Source organism: Xenopus laevis, chromosome 7S, assembly GCF_017654675.1.
Source record: "Xenopus laevis strain J_2021 chromosome 7S, Xenopus_laevis_v10.1, whole genome shotgun sequence".
NCBI classification, from domain to species: domain Eukaryota; kingdom Metazoa; phylum Chordata; class Amphibia; order Anura; family Pipidae; genus Xenopus; species Xenopus laevis.
This window is the reverse complement of record NC_054384.1, coordinates 74,459,942-74,480,027: the sequence shown is the minus strand read 5'-3', so window position 1 is coordinate 74,480,027 and position 20,086 is coordinate 74,459,942. Positions and strand designations below refer to the sequence as shown.

At 38.2% G+C, this 20,086-nt stretch overlaps 1 protein-coding gene across 1 annotated transcript; it reads right to left on the bottom strand.

The window, feature by feature from the left end:
• Nucleotides 1-4,903: 4,903 nt before the first annotated feature.
• On the bottom strand, nt 4,904-19,281 carry LOC108697238 (5-hydroxytryptamine receptor 3A). Its single transcript, XM_041570631.1, has 8 exons — nt 19,170-19,281; nt 18,524-18,681; nt 16,826-16,870; nt 16,315-16,424; nt 14,450-14,619; nt 10,651-10,808; nt 9,393-9,603; nt 4,904-5,196 (listed from the first exon to the last, which is right to left on the bottom strand). Exons 1-8 carry the CDS (start codon nt 19,279-19,281, stop codon nt 4,904-4,906), a joined length of 1,257 nt encoding a protein of 418 aa, XP_041426565.1.
• Nucleotides 19,282-20,086: the final 805 nt, after the last annotated feature.

The window sequence follows — 20,086 nt, the reverse complement described above, 5'->3', positions numbered from 1 at the left end:
CTTCTTTTTGTAGTCGTATAAAAGTACAATTTGTACTGTGTCTGTATATGATATATGAGTTCCCATTTTCTCTATTGCATTTAGGACATATTCCCAAATCGGTCTGATCACTTCACATTCAAACCATAAATGAGTGTATGTTCCTTTACGTTTTCCACATCTCCAGCATACATCGGGCAGTCCATACATATTATGAAGTTTGATCGGAGTATAAAACCATCTGGATATTAACTTATAACTGAATTCTTGCAATTTGGTGTCCTTTGATATTTCTATATTTGCTTTACAAATACATTTCCACTCTTAATCTGACAAGGATATTTTTAATTCCTCTTCCCATTTTTTAAAGAAACACGGTTTATTTGCAGACCCTTCAATTAACTCCTTATAAATCCTCGACAAACTGTGTCATTTTTAGCCCTATTATTTAACCCCATTTTTAGGGGTTAGTTCTCCTTTAACCTGCACCCTAATGACATTGCACATAAATTGTATATTAGTAGCTAAAGCCTGAAATTAACTGACTGAGGCTATAATTTATATGTGGTGGCCAGGGATTGGCAGGTCATAGGCTCCAACTGAGGTATGTGGGTAGAATTGCATCTATGGACATGATTAACACAAGGTAAAAGATAAAAGTCTAGTGATTGGTATGTTATAGGGTGAAAATAAGACCCTTTTTGGAACTACATGACTAGACATGTTCAGGACATGGAGAAAGTATGACAGATATGCAAGGTGCTTATAAATCTGGAAATAAATACAGAAGGAAAAATGTTATGAAGAGGCAAGCATTTTTGGAACAACACAAATACATATTATATAGTGAATAAAGTACCCCCACTTGTAAAATATAAGGATATTATAAGTTACCCAGGAGTTTCATGACATATAAAAACACGAGGCCGAAGGGCGAGTGTTTTTATACAGGTCATGGAACTCCGAGGTAACTTCTAATATCCTCATATTTTGCAACCGGGGGTACTTTATTTATTATAATACACAAGTTTCAGTGAGTCATGTGACAGAAATTACATCAGAACTCACCGTTTATAACTGATGACATCAGAACTCACCGTTTATAAGGATATAATTTACAAGATATTCATGGCTCTTGTGTATTATAAGCAATTATAAGCTTTGGCTCTTTTAAAGGGGAACTGTCACCATAAGAAATAATTACAAACTAGATTTCATGATGTTAGTCAAGCAAAATAAGTTTCACTTACGCTAGTAAAATTATTCAGATCTTGTTTCTTTTAGTCTTGGAATTCACAAGCACAGCAAGCAGGCAGTCACCATTTTGTGGACACTGTTATGAAGCTTTGCATCATGCCAAAACCTAGTTTATGTGCCAGATTGGGCACCTGATGCCAATGTCCATCTACCGGCTACACAATTAGTGATGGGGGAATGTTAGATGGACAGCGATATCTAGGAGGTGCTGAATGGAATGTGAAAGTAATTGACTGCACAGCCTATGACTAAAGCATTTACAAAATTAGCCATTTTGAAGCAATTTTTACAATTTTATTCAAATCTTCCACTTAGCAACATCTTGTCTCCCATACATCTTTATGAACAAAGATAAAACATCATAAATATGAATGCCAGGGATATACTGAACAGTTTGCTGCCCAATATTTATTGGATTACCTAAAAATGAGCATATTTACTGTATGTTATGTGCTGCATACGTCACAAAAAAGTTCAGCATATATTTTTTTGCCAAAACCAAAATGGGTAAACATATGTTCTTAGGGCAAAAACAACACATGAAATTTTAAAATAGAAAAAAAAGTTTGTGTGCCTAAACACTTGCTAGATTTAGGAAGTCATGGAGAAGGAAAATGGTTGTTATAAGGCATGGGATCAGTGTTGGGACAATTGGATTCCAGGGTTGATCAAACAGGCCCATATGGTCAATCTCTAGGGGCCTCTGTGCAAGTACAGTGAGCTTCCCACCGTTGAAGTGCATTTCATGAACTACCATCTTGTTTTGATAAACATTCTGTTCACAAACAATGGATGGGTAATTGTGCTTTTAGTTAATCAATACAACCTTGTGGTATTTAATGTGTTTTTCAAACAATATTTTGTTCCCACACATTTATGCCCATAAGTGCTTTTTCCAGTCATCAAGCTGTCATAGTAATAAATATCCAAAAACAATATCCTGTTACACACTGTTAAGGACATTGCATGCATGGGACTGCATAGCTTTTCTGAACATACAGCTTCTTTAGTTTATATCTTCAAATAATAAAAATACACAGGGTTGGACTGGACTACAAGGAAAAAAAACAGTTGGGCCCGGCACTTGTGTACCAAGCCGGCCTAGCCTCACTCCTTGCTGCAACTTTGAATGCTCTACCCCTGATTATGGCCACAAGTAGGAAGTTTACAGTTTGTGGCATGCACACGCGCCGGTAGTGGGGGGGTGGAGGCTGGTGGGTTTGTGTAGTGATGGAGTTAGCTACTGGGGTGGGGGCCTCTTGAGTCCAACACAGCACATACAGTCAATAGTTAAACATTAATTAAACATCATATCACAGTCTTCACAGTGGTGTATACTTAATTGACTGTAGCAACAGTAGTGGACAAAACTTTCCAATATATGATCATTTTTTACACAGCCACTGTAAAAGAAATGGATGCATTTTCATATATCACCCCGATAGCAAAATAGTGCAACAAAATCATACTGTAAAGTCCACAAAGGAGCTAGATATGTCCTGCAGGTGTCTATTTAATTAACTTAGAAGCAAATTTATAAAAGCTGAAAATTAGATCTCACCACAGTAAAACTCCACCTCTCTCTATTCAGTCCTTTGGCATTGCTAGAGGTGTAGTTATTAAATGGCAAACTCTAACTTTTACCCATTAATAAATATGACTCTAAAAATCCCATAGGAATGAATAGAAATTGCAGGAATTTTACTGTGGTGAGCTCTAATAAATATTACTTATTTTAAAAACTGATAAAATCCAGTTGGTTTGGCTACAACCTATTGTATATTTAGTTGTGTAATGGGTGAAAAATTCCCTGGGATTTGCACAGGTTTTCTCAAGAGCTGCACCTTTATTCAAAATAATCAGCTTTACCCTAGGTGTGCTCTGGACGAGACTCGTTACCACAGGTGTGGGCCCTTGCAACACTGTGGAGGCAGACTGTTGAGGAACTGTAATCTTTAGTAAGGATGGGCGCCAGTGGTTCCTGTGACTTAACCAGAACTTATTTATTGAGCACAATCCACAAAGGAGATTACTGAGATAACACAGATTTCAATATTGAGTATATACTCATGTGCAGATTTGGCCAGGAGATGTCATTGTTGAGTAAGCCTTCATAAATGAGAGGTGCCATGTACTCAGTCTCTTTGCCTTCCACCTCAGGAGGGGGTGGATGCTGTGTGAGAAAAATGAAATCTAGGCCCAATGGATGTTGAGGCCCTTGGAAGATTCTGGATAGGGTGGCTGAGCATTATGTAGAGTTTGACCTGGAGTAGATGGTCTGGAGCAGAACTAATTGCTTAACTTAGGAAACCCCTAGAACAACTGGTCAAAAGCTTTGCAGTACTGGTATAGGATTTAGCCTTTATCCAGAAAGCTCCGAATTATGGAATGGCCATCTCCCATAGACTCAATTTTTTCAAAATAGTCCAATTGTTTTTTATATTATTTCCTTTTTCTCCATAATAATAAAACAGTAGCGTGTACTTGATTACAACTGTGATATTATAGCTCAATGGAACTGAGAGAAAGCACGCAATGCAGATTAACTGCTAAGTGATTTATTTTTCACTCACTTGTTACACCTGGAGCGGGGGTGTCCTACTGAGATAGAGAGCCTGAAGTACCCCAATACCCAGTCATCTTCATTTTGTGTACAACTGTGATATTGTTAATTTTTATTGGAAACAAAACAAGCCTATTTGGTTATTTAATGTTTACATGATTTTCTAGTAGACTTAAGGCATGAAGATCCAAATTACAGAAAGATCCCTTATCACGGAAAACCCCAGGTCCCAAGCATTCTGGATAACAGGTCCCATACCTGTATTTAGAAAATGTACCCAAAACTCTTTTTAGAATGGGCTTTATAATGACTCAATCATTATAGGGCAGATTTAGCAAAGTTTGAAATTGGAGCTCATCACACTAAAACTCCACGTCTCTCCATTTCTGTGGGATTTATAGAGGCATATTTAGCAAACGGTGAACTATTTCACCCTTTGATAAATACGACTCTAAAAATCCCATAGAAATAAATATAGAGCACTGGAATTTTACCATAGTGAGCTCTAATTTCCCACTTTAAATCTGATATACAGTATCAGTATATTACAGTATATATACAGTATATTCTGGAGAACTTGGAAATAGAGTTGGTTCCAGGACTTTATCAAATGCTTAATGGTGCACAAAAAATGCTTATAAGCTCTTGATATCTATAATTTATTTATGTTATGCCATACAAAAAGCAGTTCCTCGTGTAAATTAGTGGTTCAAAAAAAATTACACAAAAGTTCTATAATGTGAATATAGAAGCCGTCATAAAGATCTTTCTCTGCATAGCATTCCGTGGAGATGGGACTTAATCTTCATGATTATCACTGCAGTACAACATATACTAGTAGTCTCAATTATGGCTGAGAAAAGGTACAAGTTCAATTTGCATATAACTGTCTTGGTTTAATAAGCTTTTTTTTTAAAGAAATAAAGATAGGTATCTCACTAACACCACTAAAGATCACCACTGGTCTTCGATATTGTTCCATCTATGCTGAAGGATTTTTGCCTTTACATTTACTTTAATACCATTGGTAAGGCTGTATGAATGCCCCTGAGCATAAGGGACAGACGTACCTACATACGATCATACTGTCAGCATAAGCACAGCCTAAAAGTTTGTCATGGATTTCTGCCACTGAGACCACAAGATTCCTAAGGTAAGGAAATATGTAAATACTACTACTAGATACAGTCGAAATAGTAGGATGTCAAGGACATATGCAATCTGCAGCCACTCCACCTCACTGTCATGACTTGAACTGTTTTCCACAGATTTTCTGATGCTGATAACCTCCTGTAGGATACTATCCAGTATATCAGGGTTTTCTCTCTTTGGCAGAATCAGCCCCATAGAGTTTTTGCCGTCTGCAACATTTTCTTGGTTGTACTTAGCCAGTTGCTCTGCAAAACATAATCAATTCATCTTCTTTTATTATACAATTATTTATTATATAAATATTCATATAAAATAGTCTTCATACATTTTTTGGTAGCCTAATTAGTTTGTTGGCATATAAAAATAAGATCTATACATAAGCTGTAAAAAAAAATGGGGGGGAGGAGGGAGGGGTGCCTACACAGGGGAGGAGGGAGGGATTTTTGCACGTAGGGGTTGACTTCTCCTTTAAGTTGGAAAATTGGGCAGCAAACTGGAAAATGAGGTTCAATGTTGCATTTGGTAGAAAAATATAAATGGAAGTTATACACTTGTAGGGGTCCATAGGGTTAACTTCCCCCTATATTCTGTAAATCCCCTACTGATTGGAAATCCCCTGGTATGGCCCGCTAAGAGTAGCTAATGTAGAGATGGGGGGGAGTGATTCTTTTTTCCCAAGTTTAAGTGTGCCGTGACAGTTCCAGCTTTGGCTGGAAGGTGTCACTCTTATGTAAGTCTATCTTAAGGAGAGGCACCATGTGCTCTCTCTCTCTCTCTCTTGTGCCTTCCACTGCAGAAGGGAGTGGATGCTGCTGGGAGCTTAGAGCTTAGGTCCCAGGAAAAGAAAGGCCTCAAAAGTATTGAAGCCCTTGGTGAACGTGGGATTCAGGGACCCCAAGCATCATGTAGCCCAGAAGCAGTAGAGAAATAAGAGGGCTGCCTGGCATTGCTGACAAAATTTAAAAGGGGCTGTGGTGTGCTTCAGTTAAGCATAAAGAAAGAGGCTTTGTGTTCTCAGCTTGGATGCTTGGAGCTCAACCAGATTACGAGAGTTTCTGCATAGATGCTATGGATTACTTTTTCAGCGTGTGAATCCCCTGTGTGAGGACAGGTCTTGTCCATATGCCTGCCACATGGGAGCAACTGTCTTGTCCAAAGAGACAGGTACTTTGGGGTAGGAAGCACCATCAGGGGAAGTTAAAGTGGGCCTGTCACCCAGACACAAAAATCTGTTTAGTAAAAGTCATTTTCAAATTAAACATGAAATCCAATTTAATTTTTTATTAAAGCATTCATAGCTGTTGTAAGCTCATTTAAAAATGTCAGCGGTCAATTAAGTATTGTCTGCCCCTCCTCTATGCCATGAGCATAGAGGCGGGGCAGACAATTACTTTCACTTTCCATTCAGCACTTCCTAGATGTCACTGCTCTCCACACATTCCCCCATTCTCTTCATCATTTAATTGTGTAGCCAGGGCATGGGGATGGACATTGGGTCCCCCATTCTGGTGCACAAACAAGATTCTGAGATGATGCAAGGCTTGCGTTAATAACAGTGTCCACAAAATGGCTGCTTGCTATCATTTTGAATTCCCATACTGAAGGAATAGATTTAAATAATTATATAGTGTAATTAAAGTTCATTGTGCTTGACTAATTTGATAAAATTCAAAAATAGAATTTTGAATAATTTTTTTGGGTGACGGGTCCCCTTTAAAGAGCTCTTGGGGAAGGGACTGAACCGTGAGGCTGTCTTTGTCAACCCAAGTGGAGTGTGGAAATCTGTCCTGGTAAAGACTGTGCCAGGGTTGGATTTACCTCACAGGTTGCCCAGTTCAGGGTTATATTGTTGAGATTGCATCTACTATTTACGTCTTTATTTCCATATGAAGTTATATTTGTTTGCTGCAACATGTGTGGTTTATTTTTCCTAGGGGAATTCCCCTGAGGTTTAATTTCTCAGTGTCTACTAGGCGGAGGCACTGTGTTAAAACCTTTAACATAGCAAAGAATAGTTAATGGTTATATAAGAGAATGTGCATCCTAGTCAGCTAGAGTGGTCTTGAAAAGGGTTACACGCTAAATGGTAGTGTGTTAGAGGTGTTGAGAAGGATCTGGGGATTTTTGTACATAAGAACAATCAATGCATCAGAGACCACCCCTCTAGATTAGAGGAACTATATTTTACTTGAAGCTGCCGGATGATGTTGTGGTGGAAATTTCTCAAACAAGCATAATATCCAAGGCTATTGAAATACTAAACTATACAATCAATATAGATATCAGTATTTTAATCCACCTGAATAGTGTTGAACTATTGGAACTACACTGTACTCCATTCTACGTTTGAACACCACAATTTTTTACATGATTTGTCAAAATCATGTAAATGTCAAATAATTCATCTCACCAGTGATGGTTCTCTCCACTTCTTGTAATGAAGCAGAACTACCTGTCCTTGGTAGCCTAAACATCTTCTGGTGTTTGATGCACAGTAAGGCAGTGATCTTCTCCAGGACCAGTCTCTCTAGCCACTTGGGAACGTTAGGCTGTAGATGTTGCTTATGATTTATCCGTATTATAAAAATGCTCTCTGCCACGCTGATTACAAGTAATGCCATACAGACTATAAAATATATTCCTAGCACACAGAACAGACAATAGGTTAGAATGCTGATCCTTTTTGTGGATAATTTAGTGATGATGTGAGTTGTGTTGGGAGCAAATCACTCAAAGGGGCAAATTCACTAAAGCGCGAAGCGGCTAACGCTAGCACAAATTCGCCAGCGTGACATAATTTCGTTACTTCACCGATTTACTAATGGCTGCTGGCATAAATTCGCTAGCGAAGTGGACCTACTCTAGCGCTACTTCGCACCCTTACGCCAGGCAAAGTTGCTCTATGGCGAAGGGACGTAGCTACGCTAATTCACTAACTTGCGCATTTTACTGAACTGAACGTTACCTCTTGCACCAGACTTGCCTTCGCCACCTCAGACCAGGTGCAATATAGTAGATAGGAATTGCTTCAAAAAAAGTTTGCATTTTTTCTAAGTCCCAAAAAACGCTGACGTCTTTTCCTTTTTTAAGGCTGATAGGGTGAAAAAGATCGTAAATTTTTTTGGGGGTACCCTCCTTCCCTCCTACATTTCCTAACATATGGCACCTAAACTATACAGTGGGCACATGTATAGGGACAAAATAACAACTCTATTTTATATTTTGAAGGTTTCCCAGGCTTTTGTAGATTAATGTATTTGCTGCTACATATATGTCCATTATGCTTTAACTTGGCGCCGTATGCAAATTAGGCATCGCTAGCGTAACATCACTTTGCTTGACAAATTAATGCTAGCGCAACTTCGCTACCTTTTGCCTCCCTGAGCGCAACTTCGGATTTTAGTGAATTAGCGGTGCCCTGGCAAAGCCTGCGCTAGCGCAACTCTGCAGGTTAGTGAATTTGCCCAAAAAAGTTTTAGATGAAAGCAAATGAAAAAAAAAAAGATAACAAAAAACTATAAAGAATACTTTCTGTGCTTCAGTTACCAGGGATAGATGCCCTACACTATTTTTTATTTTTCCAGCATTGTTACTTTTTGCCTATTAAAGGAATACTGACACTAAAAGTGATTAAAATAAAATGTACTGTTGCCCTGGGCTGGTAAAGTGATCTGTTTGCTTCTAAAACACTGCTATAGTCTATATTAGCAGGTTTCTGTGTAGCAATGAATGAAACTGACATGATTAAATGGCACCGGTTGAATAGTGGATAACAGATAAACAAACTCCTTTGAATGGCTGCTCCGAAGCTACACAGTACATGTATGGGATCAGTTATCTAGAAACCCCTTATCCAGAAAGCTCTGAATTACAGAAATGTGTCTCCCATAGACATTTTATCCAAATAATCCAAATTTTAAAAAACGATTTCCTTTTTCTCTGTAATAACTAAAAAGTTCCTTGTACTTGATACAAACTAAGATATAATTGATACTTATTGGAGGCAAGACCAGCCTGTAGAGTTTATTTAATGTTTACATTATTTTATACCAGACTTAAGATATGAAGATCCAAATATGGAAAGATCCTTTATCCAGCAAACCCTGGGTCCTGAGCATTCTGGATAATAGGTTCCATACGTGTATTTTATATACATAAACTACAGTTTCTAAAGCAAACAAGCATACAGCATGCAAGGCAACAGTACATTATATTTTAACACATTTTTTGGTGTTACTGTTCTTTTAAGGGCAACTCTTCATCTAGAAAACACCTCCTACCATCAATTTACACTGCAGCTGAACACAGATAACTAAGGCCTTATTTAATTGTGGTAGAATTAAAATAAAATTCACATGGTAGACTGAAGAACTTACTGCAAACGTTCCTAATAACAAACATAATCCATCTTTGGTAAAATAACTTGTAGTAATAATCTTACCTATCAGCGGTGTTCCCCTGGATGTTACAGGTGACTTATCTGATACAATAATAAGAAAAACAGAGTAGCCCAAAAGCAGGGTGATCTTGAAAGAAATTCGTTCTCCGCATTCTGGTGGCTGAAAATATCCAAGGATGTCTAGAACCATGAGAAATGCACTAGGTATAATCAGGTGCACAAAATAAAAAAGAGGTCTTCTTCTGATCACCACCTGCAGTAGAATTCATTGAACAAGCAATAGTTTAGATGTACTGTAGCAATTTGATTTGTAATATCTAAGCTTAGAAATTAGCACATACACAAACGCCCATGGTGCATTTAAGGTGTAGAGCACCTGAATAAAAAGAGTTAAATGGGACCCGTCACCCAAACAAATTATTCAAAATCCTATTTTATCACATTAGCCAAGCAAAATGAACTTTAATTGCACTATATAAATTATTTGACTCTTGTTTCCTTCAGTCTGGTAATTCATAATTATAGCTAGCAGGTAGGAGCCATTTTTGGAAACCCTGTTATTAAGGCAAGTCTTGCATCATCTCAGAATCTTGTTTATGCACCAGAATGTGGGACCCAATGTCCATCCCCATGCCCTGGCTACATAAATGGTTAAGAGAACTTGGGGAATGTGGGGAATGCAGTGACATCTAGGAAGTGCTAAATGGAAAGTGAAAGTAATTGTTTGCCCCGCCTCTATGCCTAAGGGTAGGACTGCACGAGCGATTTTGTTGTGATCTCATGGTGTCGCAGCGTTGATCCGATGCGCGCTGCGTCTGCATCCGACAGTCGTGTCGCGTCGGATCAATGCTGCGACACCATGCGACAATTCTATCTCTTACCTTATTTTTGTGGCATGTGACAATTCGCATGCGTTTTGTTGCAGTGTGTCGGATCGCAACAAAATCGCTCGTGGAGGATATGCATTATTAGTGAATCAACTGGGTTTAGCCTGTATTTAATCATCAGGTTGGTTTATATTGTTATTATGCATTCATATACATAAGTGTATTTGGTGTTTTATTTACTTGAATAATTGCATTTCAAAAACTATACAATCTTACTTCATCTTAAAAGGAATAGTTCAGTGTAAAAATAAAAACTGTGTAAATAGATAGGCTTTGCAAAATGAAAAAAATGTTTCTAATATAGTTAGTTAGCCAAAAATGTAATGTATAAAGGCTGGAGTGACTGGATGTCTAACATAATAGCCAGAACACTACTTCCTGCTTTTTATACTGAACAATTCCATTAAACTTACAGTGAAAACCTGTCCTCCATAGCTATAGTCAAGATCCTCAAACAAAAAATATGTTGGCAATACAAGAAGAAGGTCCCATTCTCCATTGTTCATAAAGATCCTTCTGTCCTTCTTCACTTCTTCTCTAGATCTTCCTAGTGTTATATTCATATCCTGAACTGCAAGCAAAATATGCATTGTTAATTCCATCAGTTGCACTATTCAGCATTTAAATGAATATTGGTAAAACATAATTTTGTACCGATAGAATGTGTATATGGTTACATTATTTCTAAAATACATGGGGCATAATATTTACACTATACAGTGGGACAAGCCTTGATTAATTTCAATGTGCTCAACTGAAAAGGGAAATTTTATTGCACAGGAATGTGTTCTCTATTATGTTATTATGTTATATGTAATGTATAGCCTATATATATATATATATATATATATATATATATATATATATATATATATATATCTATATATATATATATATATATATATATAAAAGTAGAAAGTAGCGACACTCACAGGTTTTTTAAAGTTGCAAAAAACAAAAAAGATGTTTATTGTGGCTCAACGTTTCGATCCCCCACAGGGATCTTCGTCAGGAGTGTACAAACAAACATTCAGACAACCCATAAACCCCCTGAATTAAAACCCACGTCCCATAAAATGGCGCCAAGAGCTGTTGCTAGGCAACCGTGGTAGCTGTCAGTCAGCTATTGTAAGTAGTGTCCAAACTCGTGAAGTACATAGAAAGGAGAGGGGAAGGAGGACAACCAGTGCGCAGAAGTGCGGGTGAAGAATAAAAAGCTTAATAGCAGGTGAGTATCTGATCAGAATGAACTATGGCTGTGCCAGAAAAAACCACGCTCCTGTGCCTGCACGTCCTTAGCCAATCATAGGCTTTTACAGGTCCTTCACGGCCAATTGGGACCCGGTCCAATACACAGCCATTGTCTGGCCTCCTATCACATCGTCTAGTAGTGGTGGGTGTGTGCGCTAGCGCAGCGAGCCTCTGTATAGCCATCCGTTGCCTAGGGCCCGTCATCTGGCAACCCGAGTCAAAAATATAAACAAATATAACCAGCGGCCACAGGTGACGCAGCTCCCTGCGTCTCCTGAACCGCGGTTGCATGTAGGAGCGAGGTGCCTGGTTGCGACCACAGCGCACAGGAGGAGTTAGCCGCCTGTTGCTGGTAGCAACCAACACGAATCATTAAACGCACCAGGGTAGATTCGGTCGCATCTGGGTAGATATGGGAGCGCCCACCTTATGGGCTCAGCTCATGGCTGGCGGGTATACGTCGGTTCGTGCCCACATACTAGACATATTGAAGTGAAAACATACGTGTCACCGGGTAACAGATTAGGCAGGCACGATGGTAAATGGCATGTTCAGCAGATAGTAGCAAAGGTTAAATAAAAACAACAAAGAAAAGGCAGAGGGGAGTAGGAGGAGAGATACAGGAAGACACAGTAGTAAGGTGATCCTAATCTAACGATTAAGCAGGCTGATATTCGTGAGACAGTCCAAATTGCAACAGTGTAGACTCAACTGTGAGTGTCGCTACTTTCTACTTTTGCATTTACTCCAAACTGGCAGGCACCCAGGTACTCTCATTTGTAAACGGTGTGCACCTTTAGAATACATATATATATATATATATATATATATATATATATATATATATATATATATATATATATATATATATATATATATATATATATATATATGGGATACGAAATGATGGCACTCACATGTCTTACATTTATAGTATAATTAGAATATTAATACAGTAGTAGACTCCATACCATAAAGCATGTGTAGAGCTATATATATATATATATATATATATAAGCAATGCAGAAGAACGGCACTCACTGGACTTGCTGAATTAATCTCCCAAAGGTTTATTTTGTTCAACGTTTGGTCCCTTCATCAGGAATCAAACAGTGCAACCTGACTGAGGTCCCTGTGGGGGACTGAAACATTGAGCAAAATAAACCTTTGGAAGATTGATTCAGCAAGTCCTGTGAGTGCCGTTCCTCTGCATTGCTTGTGTTATTTCTTAGTTCAACTGTCTATGGTATGCACCGCCGGGTCTGTAGATGACCAGCACCACCACTGCAGTGAATTGAGGTACAGGAGTTGCGGTGGATTGTAAACATGTGTGAAGATTTGGACATTGTTATCTTCAAAAGAGTGTTCCTTGTATTTTAGGTGTAGCAAGACGAAATCACAGCACCATCCAAATCGTGTATAATCTTAAAAAGCCTTTATTGGATTTTCTGGCTTGGATCTCAAACGAACAACGTTTCAGGCCTATGTGGCCTTTTGTCATAGGCCTGAAACGTTGTTCGTTTGAGATCCAAGCCAGAAAATCCAATAAAGGCTTTTTAAGATTATACACGATTTGGATGGTGCTGTGATTTCGTCTTGCATTGCTTATTCGGTTGGAGTGGACAACCTCGCACGTGCACCTGCTTGACAAATTTGTGGTTTGGGTGAGTGCTGACCAATTGTTCCAGCTTGTATTTTAGGTGTAGACAGACAGCCGAGTCTTGCCCTGCAGAGTTTGCCCTCCTGTGCTGAGCCATTCGTTTGATGAGCAGTTGTTTTGTCTCCCCAGTGTATAGATCTGTGCACTCCTCACTACACTGGACTGCGTAAACCACATTGCTTTGTTTTTCTTTAGGTGTTGGATCCTTTGGGTGTACCAGTTTTTGTCTCAGTGTGTTGCTAGGTTTGAAAAACACAGGGACATGGTGTTTGTTAAAAATCCTCCTGCGTTTCTCTGACACACCAGCTACATATGGGATGACTATGTTTCGCCTACTATGTGTCTCCGGGCGGTTATTTCTTTTGGTGTTCCTGTTGGGCTTGGTTCCTATTGTTTTGACAAATGCCCAGTCTGGGTAGCCACCTGTCTGTTACATACAATGCTGTTCTAACATCTGTGCTATATCAGAACACGTCACACGTCCATTCATGCAACTCTCACAAGTAGCACCTGGTTCTAGGCGTTGCATGACACATTGGATAATCCTGTCACAGTAACTACACAGAATCAACACCTCTCTGAATTTCAGATGTCACCTCTCTGAAGAGTTACAATGTGCCATTGTGATTTGATTAGTGGAAGAGTTTAAATGCCGAGGACTTCCCACACCAGTCAGTTGAACTGAAGAAGCTGCTCGGATGAGTAGTGAAATGATTACTCAGCAAGTCCAGTTGTTTTTAGAATTACTTATATTAGATATACCATGACCTGGATGAATGAAAATCTTCATAGTTAGTTTAACCTGGTGTGTTTTTAAGTTTTGAGTCATGCAGTTTGAAAGACTATGGACCAAATTCAATTCAGTGAGAAAAAGTTATCTCACGGTTTATGGTGTGAAAACTTTTGGATGAGATTCAATTCAAGGAGAAAAACACATCTTTCTAAATGCAGTTACAGTTTTTTTCTCATAGACTTCAATATAGGAACAGATTTACTAAGGTTCAAATGGTAAATTCGAATCAATCAAATGGTAGACGTTCGAGTTTTTTCATAAATAACCTCCCATTTGAGTTGTGAGTACATTCGAATTTATTAGAGTTAAAAAAATTCACATAACTTTGAAATTTGACCTTTGATAAATAACCCTCAAAGTGTTCATGTGGTAAAACTATGAGATAAGTAATTCTGAATGGAATTGCATCTCAAATTTAATATCGTCCATGAGTTTTCACATGATAAACCTTTTTCTCACTGAATTGAATCTGGCGCTTTGTTTGCTATTACAAAAATGCAAGACATACCAACGTGAAGCCAGCTGATGAAGGTAAAATTGCATTTCTGCACATCAAAAGGGAAATAGTATATTCCAAGGTCGCAAGTTGTCATCGCTTGAATGGGTTTAGCATGTATTACTTCACCTTTATGGGAAATATAGACGTAAGGATTTTCTGCAGATTTTCCTGTATCCACACTGAGGAAGAAAGTTATAGTTAATGACTTGAATACATACATGATTTCTTGTTTGACATCACTGGTGATCTTACCCGTAACTAATTCCCGCAAACTGATATATTACACACGCACACTTTTGAAAGGGATGAAAATGCGAAAATGACATCGCTCGTTTAAAGAGAGCGCACTATAACTCCACGAGGAAGTGGCTACAAAATGCATTGGTTTTTGGTTTATGAACCCTGATTATAGTTTCTGAGTGGACATCTAACCATTAAAGTACAGTGATGTAACTAGAGTTTGGGGGGCCCCGCTCCCACTTAGAAGACAAATGAAGCATTAATTTAACTGGCAGATGCACAACTTCCAACAGAAACAGAAATAAGGAAATATTGTTCTGCCAAACTTTTTGTGGCCATGTCCCCAATGCTCATCTTACATAAACTCATCATTTTTCATGTTTAGAATAGCAGCATCAGAAGCACAAAGTGCAATAGAAGATTGACACTGTGGCCTGCACCATTTCATGACATATTGTGGGCTAAAGTATTTCACAACACACTGTGGCACCTGCTTTTCATGACCGTAAGATCACTGTATAAATGAGCACAACATTAACCTCAGACTTGCCAGTAAGAGCACTGCAAAACTCTTACCATTCCACAATGGAACACATGGACAACTTCGATTTATTCCTGGCAATTGGGGAGCTGTGAGCAATGTCAGCTCCCAGTTGTGGCAGGCACTATGGGGTACAGAGGCACATGCCCTTTAAAACCCAGCATTACCCCACACTGCAGGGTCTGTGAGGGCATTAAAGGAACATACACTGAGCTCAATGCATTGGTATTTAGAAGCTTTCATTGATTTTACATGGAATATCAGTGAGTACATAATGCTTTACACTGTAGGTGTGCACCCCCTTGTACCTTTTATGTTTTAGGTGGTTCACAATGAAGAATAACCAGTTGGGCGATTTTGCTATGCCTTTAAGAGTGGCCAGGATGACTTGTTAGACAAACAAATGATCTTGGGCTATAGTGATCTCAAGATCTAAAGCTAGTTTAGTATATATGTATGCTAAATATATATGCATGCACTAGGGCCCATTTAGCAGGCATGAACTAGTATGGTTTTTTTTACCCAAATTTACTATTTAAAATGTAACTTTATATGGTTTTTATACCTGTGCTAAATGTTGTGCATGTAACTGTTTCAGTACAGTTCACTGTATAAATTATAAGGAAAGATAAAGAAAAATATTTATACTTTTATAGAAATATTGGCATTGGAAAGACGCAAGAGCATGTAAAAGTAAACACCAGAGGGTATTCATCCAAGGTTACTAAAATGCTTAGCGATGGACAGTTGTGTGACTTAGATGTAACTGCACTACAGTGTATGGCCAACGTTTTGGGGCGTGACCCCGGAGTCACGCCGAAACGTTGCATCCGCAGGAAACGAGCAAGGTTCTTCCTGCTAGCATTACCCATCATGCGCCCGTGTTTTCTTCTTTTCTTCTGATACCTGTCTAACCACAGATGTTCTGTGAGTATGCATTACATAACAAAAATGATGACTAAATGTAAAATATGTTAAATTGAAATATTCCACTTATTCTGTAAAATATTGCTAAGAGGACTGAAGTGGTAACTATGAATTTGGTTAAGTCTTCTGTGTAATAGTGTTGAGAAAGTTCTCTAGTGATACTCACAGCTCGTGAATAAGTATATCTGGGACCCAGACTTGATCAGCTGGAATGGAAAGTCTCTGTATACCATTGAACATTCCTGGATTCCAGTTCAAATGCTCATCAATCCAGTGCTCAAGAGAATGACAACAAATATGCAGAAGTTTTTGCAAATTACAACAGAGAGATACAATTAGTACATTTCTATACTTTAGTGTTCACATTGATTTCTTTAAATGGTACAGCATACATGCAGCAAAAGATTTGTAGAGATCCTCGTTTCAATCACTTGCTAAAACTGGGTTGCTATAAAACTATCCCCTCCCACAGCTATTCTCTATAAAGATTACCTAACATTAGGTGGCTATACATCGCCTTCAATCTGTTGGATTGAATCTGTTGACTAGGGGAGGCATTTCAAAATATATATGTAATTACCTTACAGTTCCCAGTGTCTGAACCAGTGTCTGAACCAAGTGACTTGCCTAAGGTCACAAGAACTGGACTTTACTGCAAATCCAGATTTCATACTTACCTGAGTATACCATATGTAGGTTGTCAATAACTGATTCTTTTCATCCTAGGGAATTTTGAATAGAACAAAGAAAGGAATTAAGTTTCTATGCAAATATAAATCTTAAGGTAATAATTGCATTTGTTATCCAGTAACCTATTGGTTATTATTCCATTAGGATTGTATGTTTCACATTATAGACATCTTTATCAAAGTGTTAAGACAGTGTATAACCCCATGAAAATTATGCTCTGGAATGTGAGTGCATTAGTATCTGGTATGTGATTGTGAAGGTGTATTCGATTAATGCCCTTTCAAGGTAAACAAGAGATCTTTTATAGCTAATGTTCAGGATAAGAGACCAGCAGTAGGGGGAGTTCGAAACCTGCATTTCTTGCAATAATTATGCACACAAATATACATAGTTAGGCAAAAATGTTGTATCATGATAGAATGAATTGGTCTTTATCCCTGACAGCCTGATACTTCCAGTGTTTTTCCCTTCCAAGCCAATGTAACTCAAGTCTTGCTCTAAGACAAAAATAAATTATACTATGGGTGCTGCCCTGACTGTTTTATGGAACAAGAATCTACTCTACATTGCCCTTTGGTTGGATTAAATTAGATGCACCTCCCCAAATATGGAGGTTTGTAAAGAGGCAATCTAATCAGGAAATAAAAAGGAAGAACTCTTTTCTGCAGGATAAGAAATACTGACAGCTACCTGTGTATGCTTACAGTAATGTATAAGGCAACTTAACCGTGCACCCATGTTGCCTCTGACTAATCTAGCCCGAGAATACACAAAACACCCTTGACTCAAAAGCAAAGTAATTCCAATAAATATTGTTATAAATTATTACATTAAGGGGCAGATGTATCAAGGGTCGAATTTCGAGGGGTTAAATCCCTCGAAATTCGACTGGGGAATAGAATCAAATAGGCAATTCGGGCGAATTTATGTGCTGGCGAATAGTCGAATTGGCGAATATTCGCCAGGCGAATAGGCGCTCGATCGAATATTCGCTCGAAGGATTTTCATTCGATCGAATGCCTTTTTATTCGATCAAAAACTTGGAAAACAAGCCTATGGGACTTTCCCATAGGCTTTTAAAGCAATTCGGTAGGTTTTAGGTGGCGAAGTAGGCAGTCAAAGTATTTTTAAAAGAGACAGTACTTCGACTATCGAATGGCAAATAGTCGCAGCGTTTTTGCGCTCAATCTATTCAAATCATTCTACTCAGGCAAATTTACGCCAATTCGATAGTCGAGGAGTACAAAAAACTACTCGAAATTCGAGCTTTTTTTCCCTCTATTCATTCACCCGAGCTGTATGTTTTTGTCCTGAACAAACTACATATTTGAATGGTATTCAATTCACTGTGTATTCGTATACCGCTGAGATGACAATAAAGTGTACTTTGACTTTGAATTAGGATTATCATTCAAAAGGTGTAGTAGAATTTTTATATGTGAGCCTGAACTGTTCCTTTAAAGAGGCAGCCATTATCATAACAGTGAGGCATTCAGGGGCGCGGCTGCTATAAGGGGAGTTGGTTACTTCAACAGAAAAACATTGATTTATTAAATGAGAATTTAGGTGCAAAAAAATGGTAATAATGTTTTGCTATGGTGCAATCAGAAAAACAGATAGAAAATGGTAAATACAATAACTATCAGCAGTCGACAGGGAAAATAAAAAGTTGCATTTCAGCTTACCACATTTAGAATTGCATATATAGTAACATCTATGTACACAGTTGTGGTATTGTTCCAGTTCTTCACTGGCCTTAAGCACTTCTGGTACCCTTTGAACAAGTGATCATATAACTGCAATGGGGTTGGTTTTGATGAATTACTGTTCTCGTTCTCTTGAGCTATATAAAAAAACAAAAAAGCACATAATGGGAGATTTGAAACTATATCTGCCATTATGATTCTCTTGCTGCCACGAATACAATGAGTATATGAGGCCCACAGTAAAAACAAGCTATACATAATTTATACATTATAGAATATAATTTCCCTCACATTAGATGAATGCCTAAGCATTGCATTGCCCTCTTGTTTTCTAATTCTGTCCTTCTTCATCTGACTATATCAAAACGCCTGTATCCCATTTTCTACATGCTGTAATGTCCCCCCCTATCAGCCTTTGTTATATCTGCATAGGTGTGGTCATGGTTATTCTTCCTTATACAGATATATTGTAGTTCCATTAGTGATTTCTGTGAATAACCAGCAGCAATGGAGGTGCCTTACTAGTGATGATTTCTGGCTATGAATTAATTAGAAATGACTGTGAATTGTAGTCCTGTATCATTACAATATTGACATTTAAATTGCATTGGACACATCAACTTACCAGTGGAGCTCACGATGAGGCACAGGGTTAACATACAATAAAAACGTAACATGTTCCCATTTCCATTACTGATAATCATATCTGGAACTCTTTGCAACAGCCTTAGTTTCATATTAGACATTTTACTGTGCAGATGACTGTGTTTGCTTGTTTTCTTGTCTATAATACCCAAGATACACTGCAGCCCTGGTCTTGGTTCCTTTAAAATGCACTCAGAATAGAGACATGATGATATGGTTACAGACGGTTACAGACGATTATGGATTATGGCCCAAATGTCCCAACCTTCTCTTATAGGCTTCTCTTGAGGTTTCAGTTTTCCTCTTGACACCTTCTGGGTGCCTTTGCTGTTCTCTTATGCTTTTAGTAGAGTTTTTTTCATTAACTTTGGATTTATTTTTCCATACAGGCTTCCTTTTTTAAAGCTGATCTCTCACTCTCTTTTCCAGCCTTCCTTATCATACAACAGGGTTTTTTTTTCTGCTTTTATAAACTGTGTGATGTCACCTCGAATATGAGAATACCCCCACCTCTCATGAATTAGCTCTCTAATGTCCACTTAATGATAATTATTTTTCTGGAATCACTTTGGATATTGCACCAAATCAGCTGTAGAAGCATGTAAAAGCTTTATACTGCATTAGGTATATATTTAATTTTGTTACTCATCATATATATTTAATTTTGTATTTCATCATTTAACCCTGTCCTATCTCAAACTATTGTTCTAAAAACAACAAAAACATTTTCTAAGCTCTTTCTGCATTTTTATTTTCAGCATTTCATTAGTTCTTGCAGTGTCGGACTGGCCTGGTGGGACACCAGGAAAAAACCCGGTGGGCCCCGACACTTAATGGGCCCCCACCAGCCCAGACCCCTCTCCCGATCTCCAGGAAAAAGGGTTTTTTTTAGGTGCC

Excerpts from the sequence above, each read along its gene's own strand:
- LOC108697238 (XM_041570631.1), bottom strand. The coding sequence starts at position 19,281 with ATGAAACTAAGGCTGTTGCAAAGAGTTCCAGATATGATTATCAGTAAT. Across the intron at positions 18,682-19,169 it reads CCTCATCGTGAGCTCCACTG|CTCAAGAGAACGAGAACAGT; the intron begins GTAAGTTGATGT and ends TTTTTTATATAG. Across the intron at positions 14,620-16,314 it reads GATATACTTATTCACGAGCT|TGTGGATACAGGAAAATCTG; the intron begins GTGAGTATCACT and ends TTTCTTCCTCAG.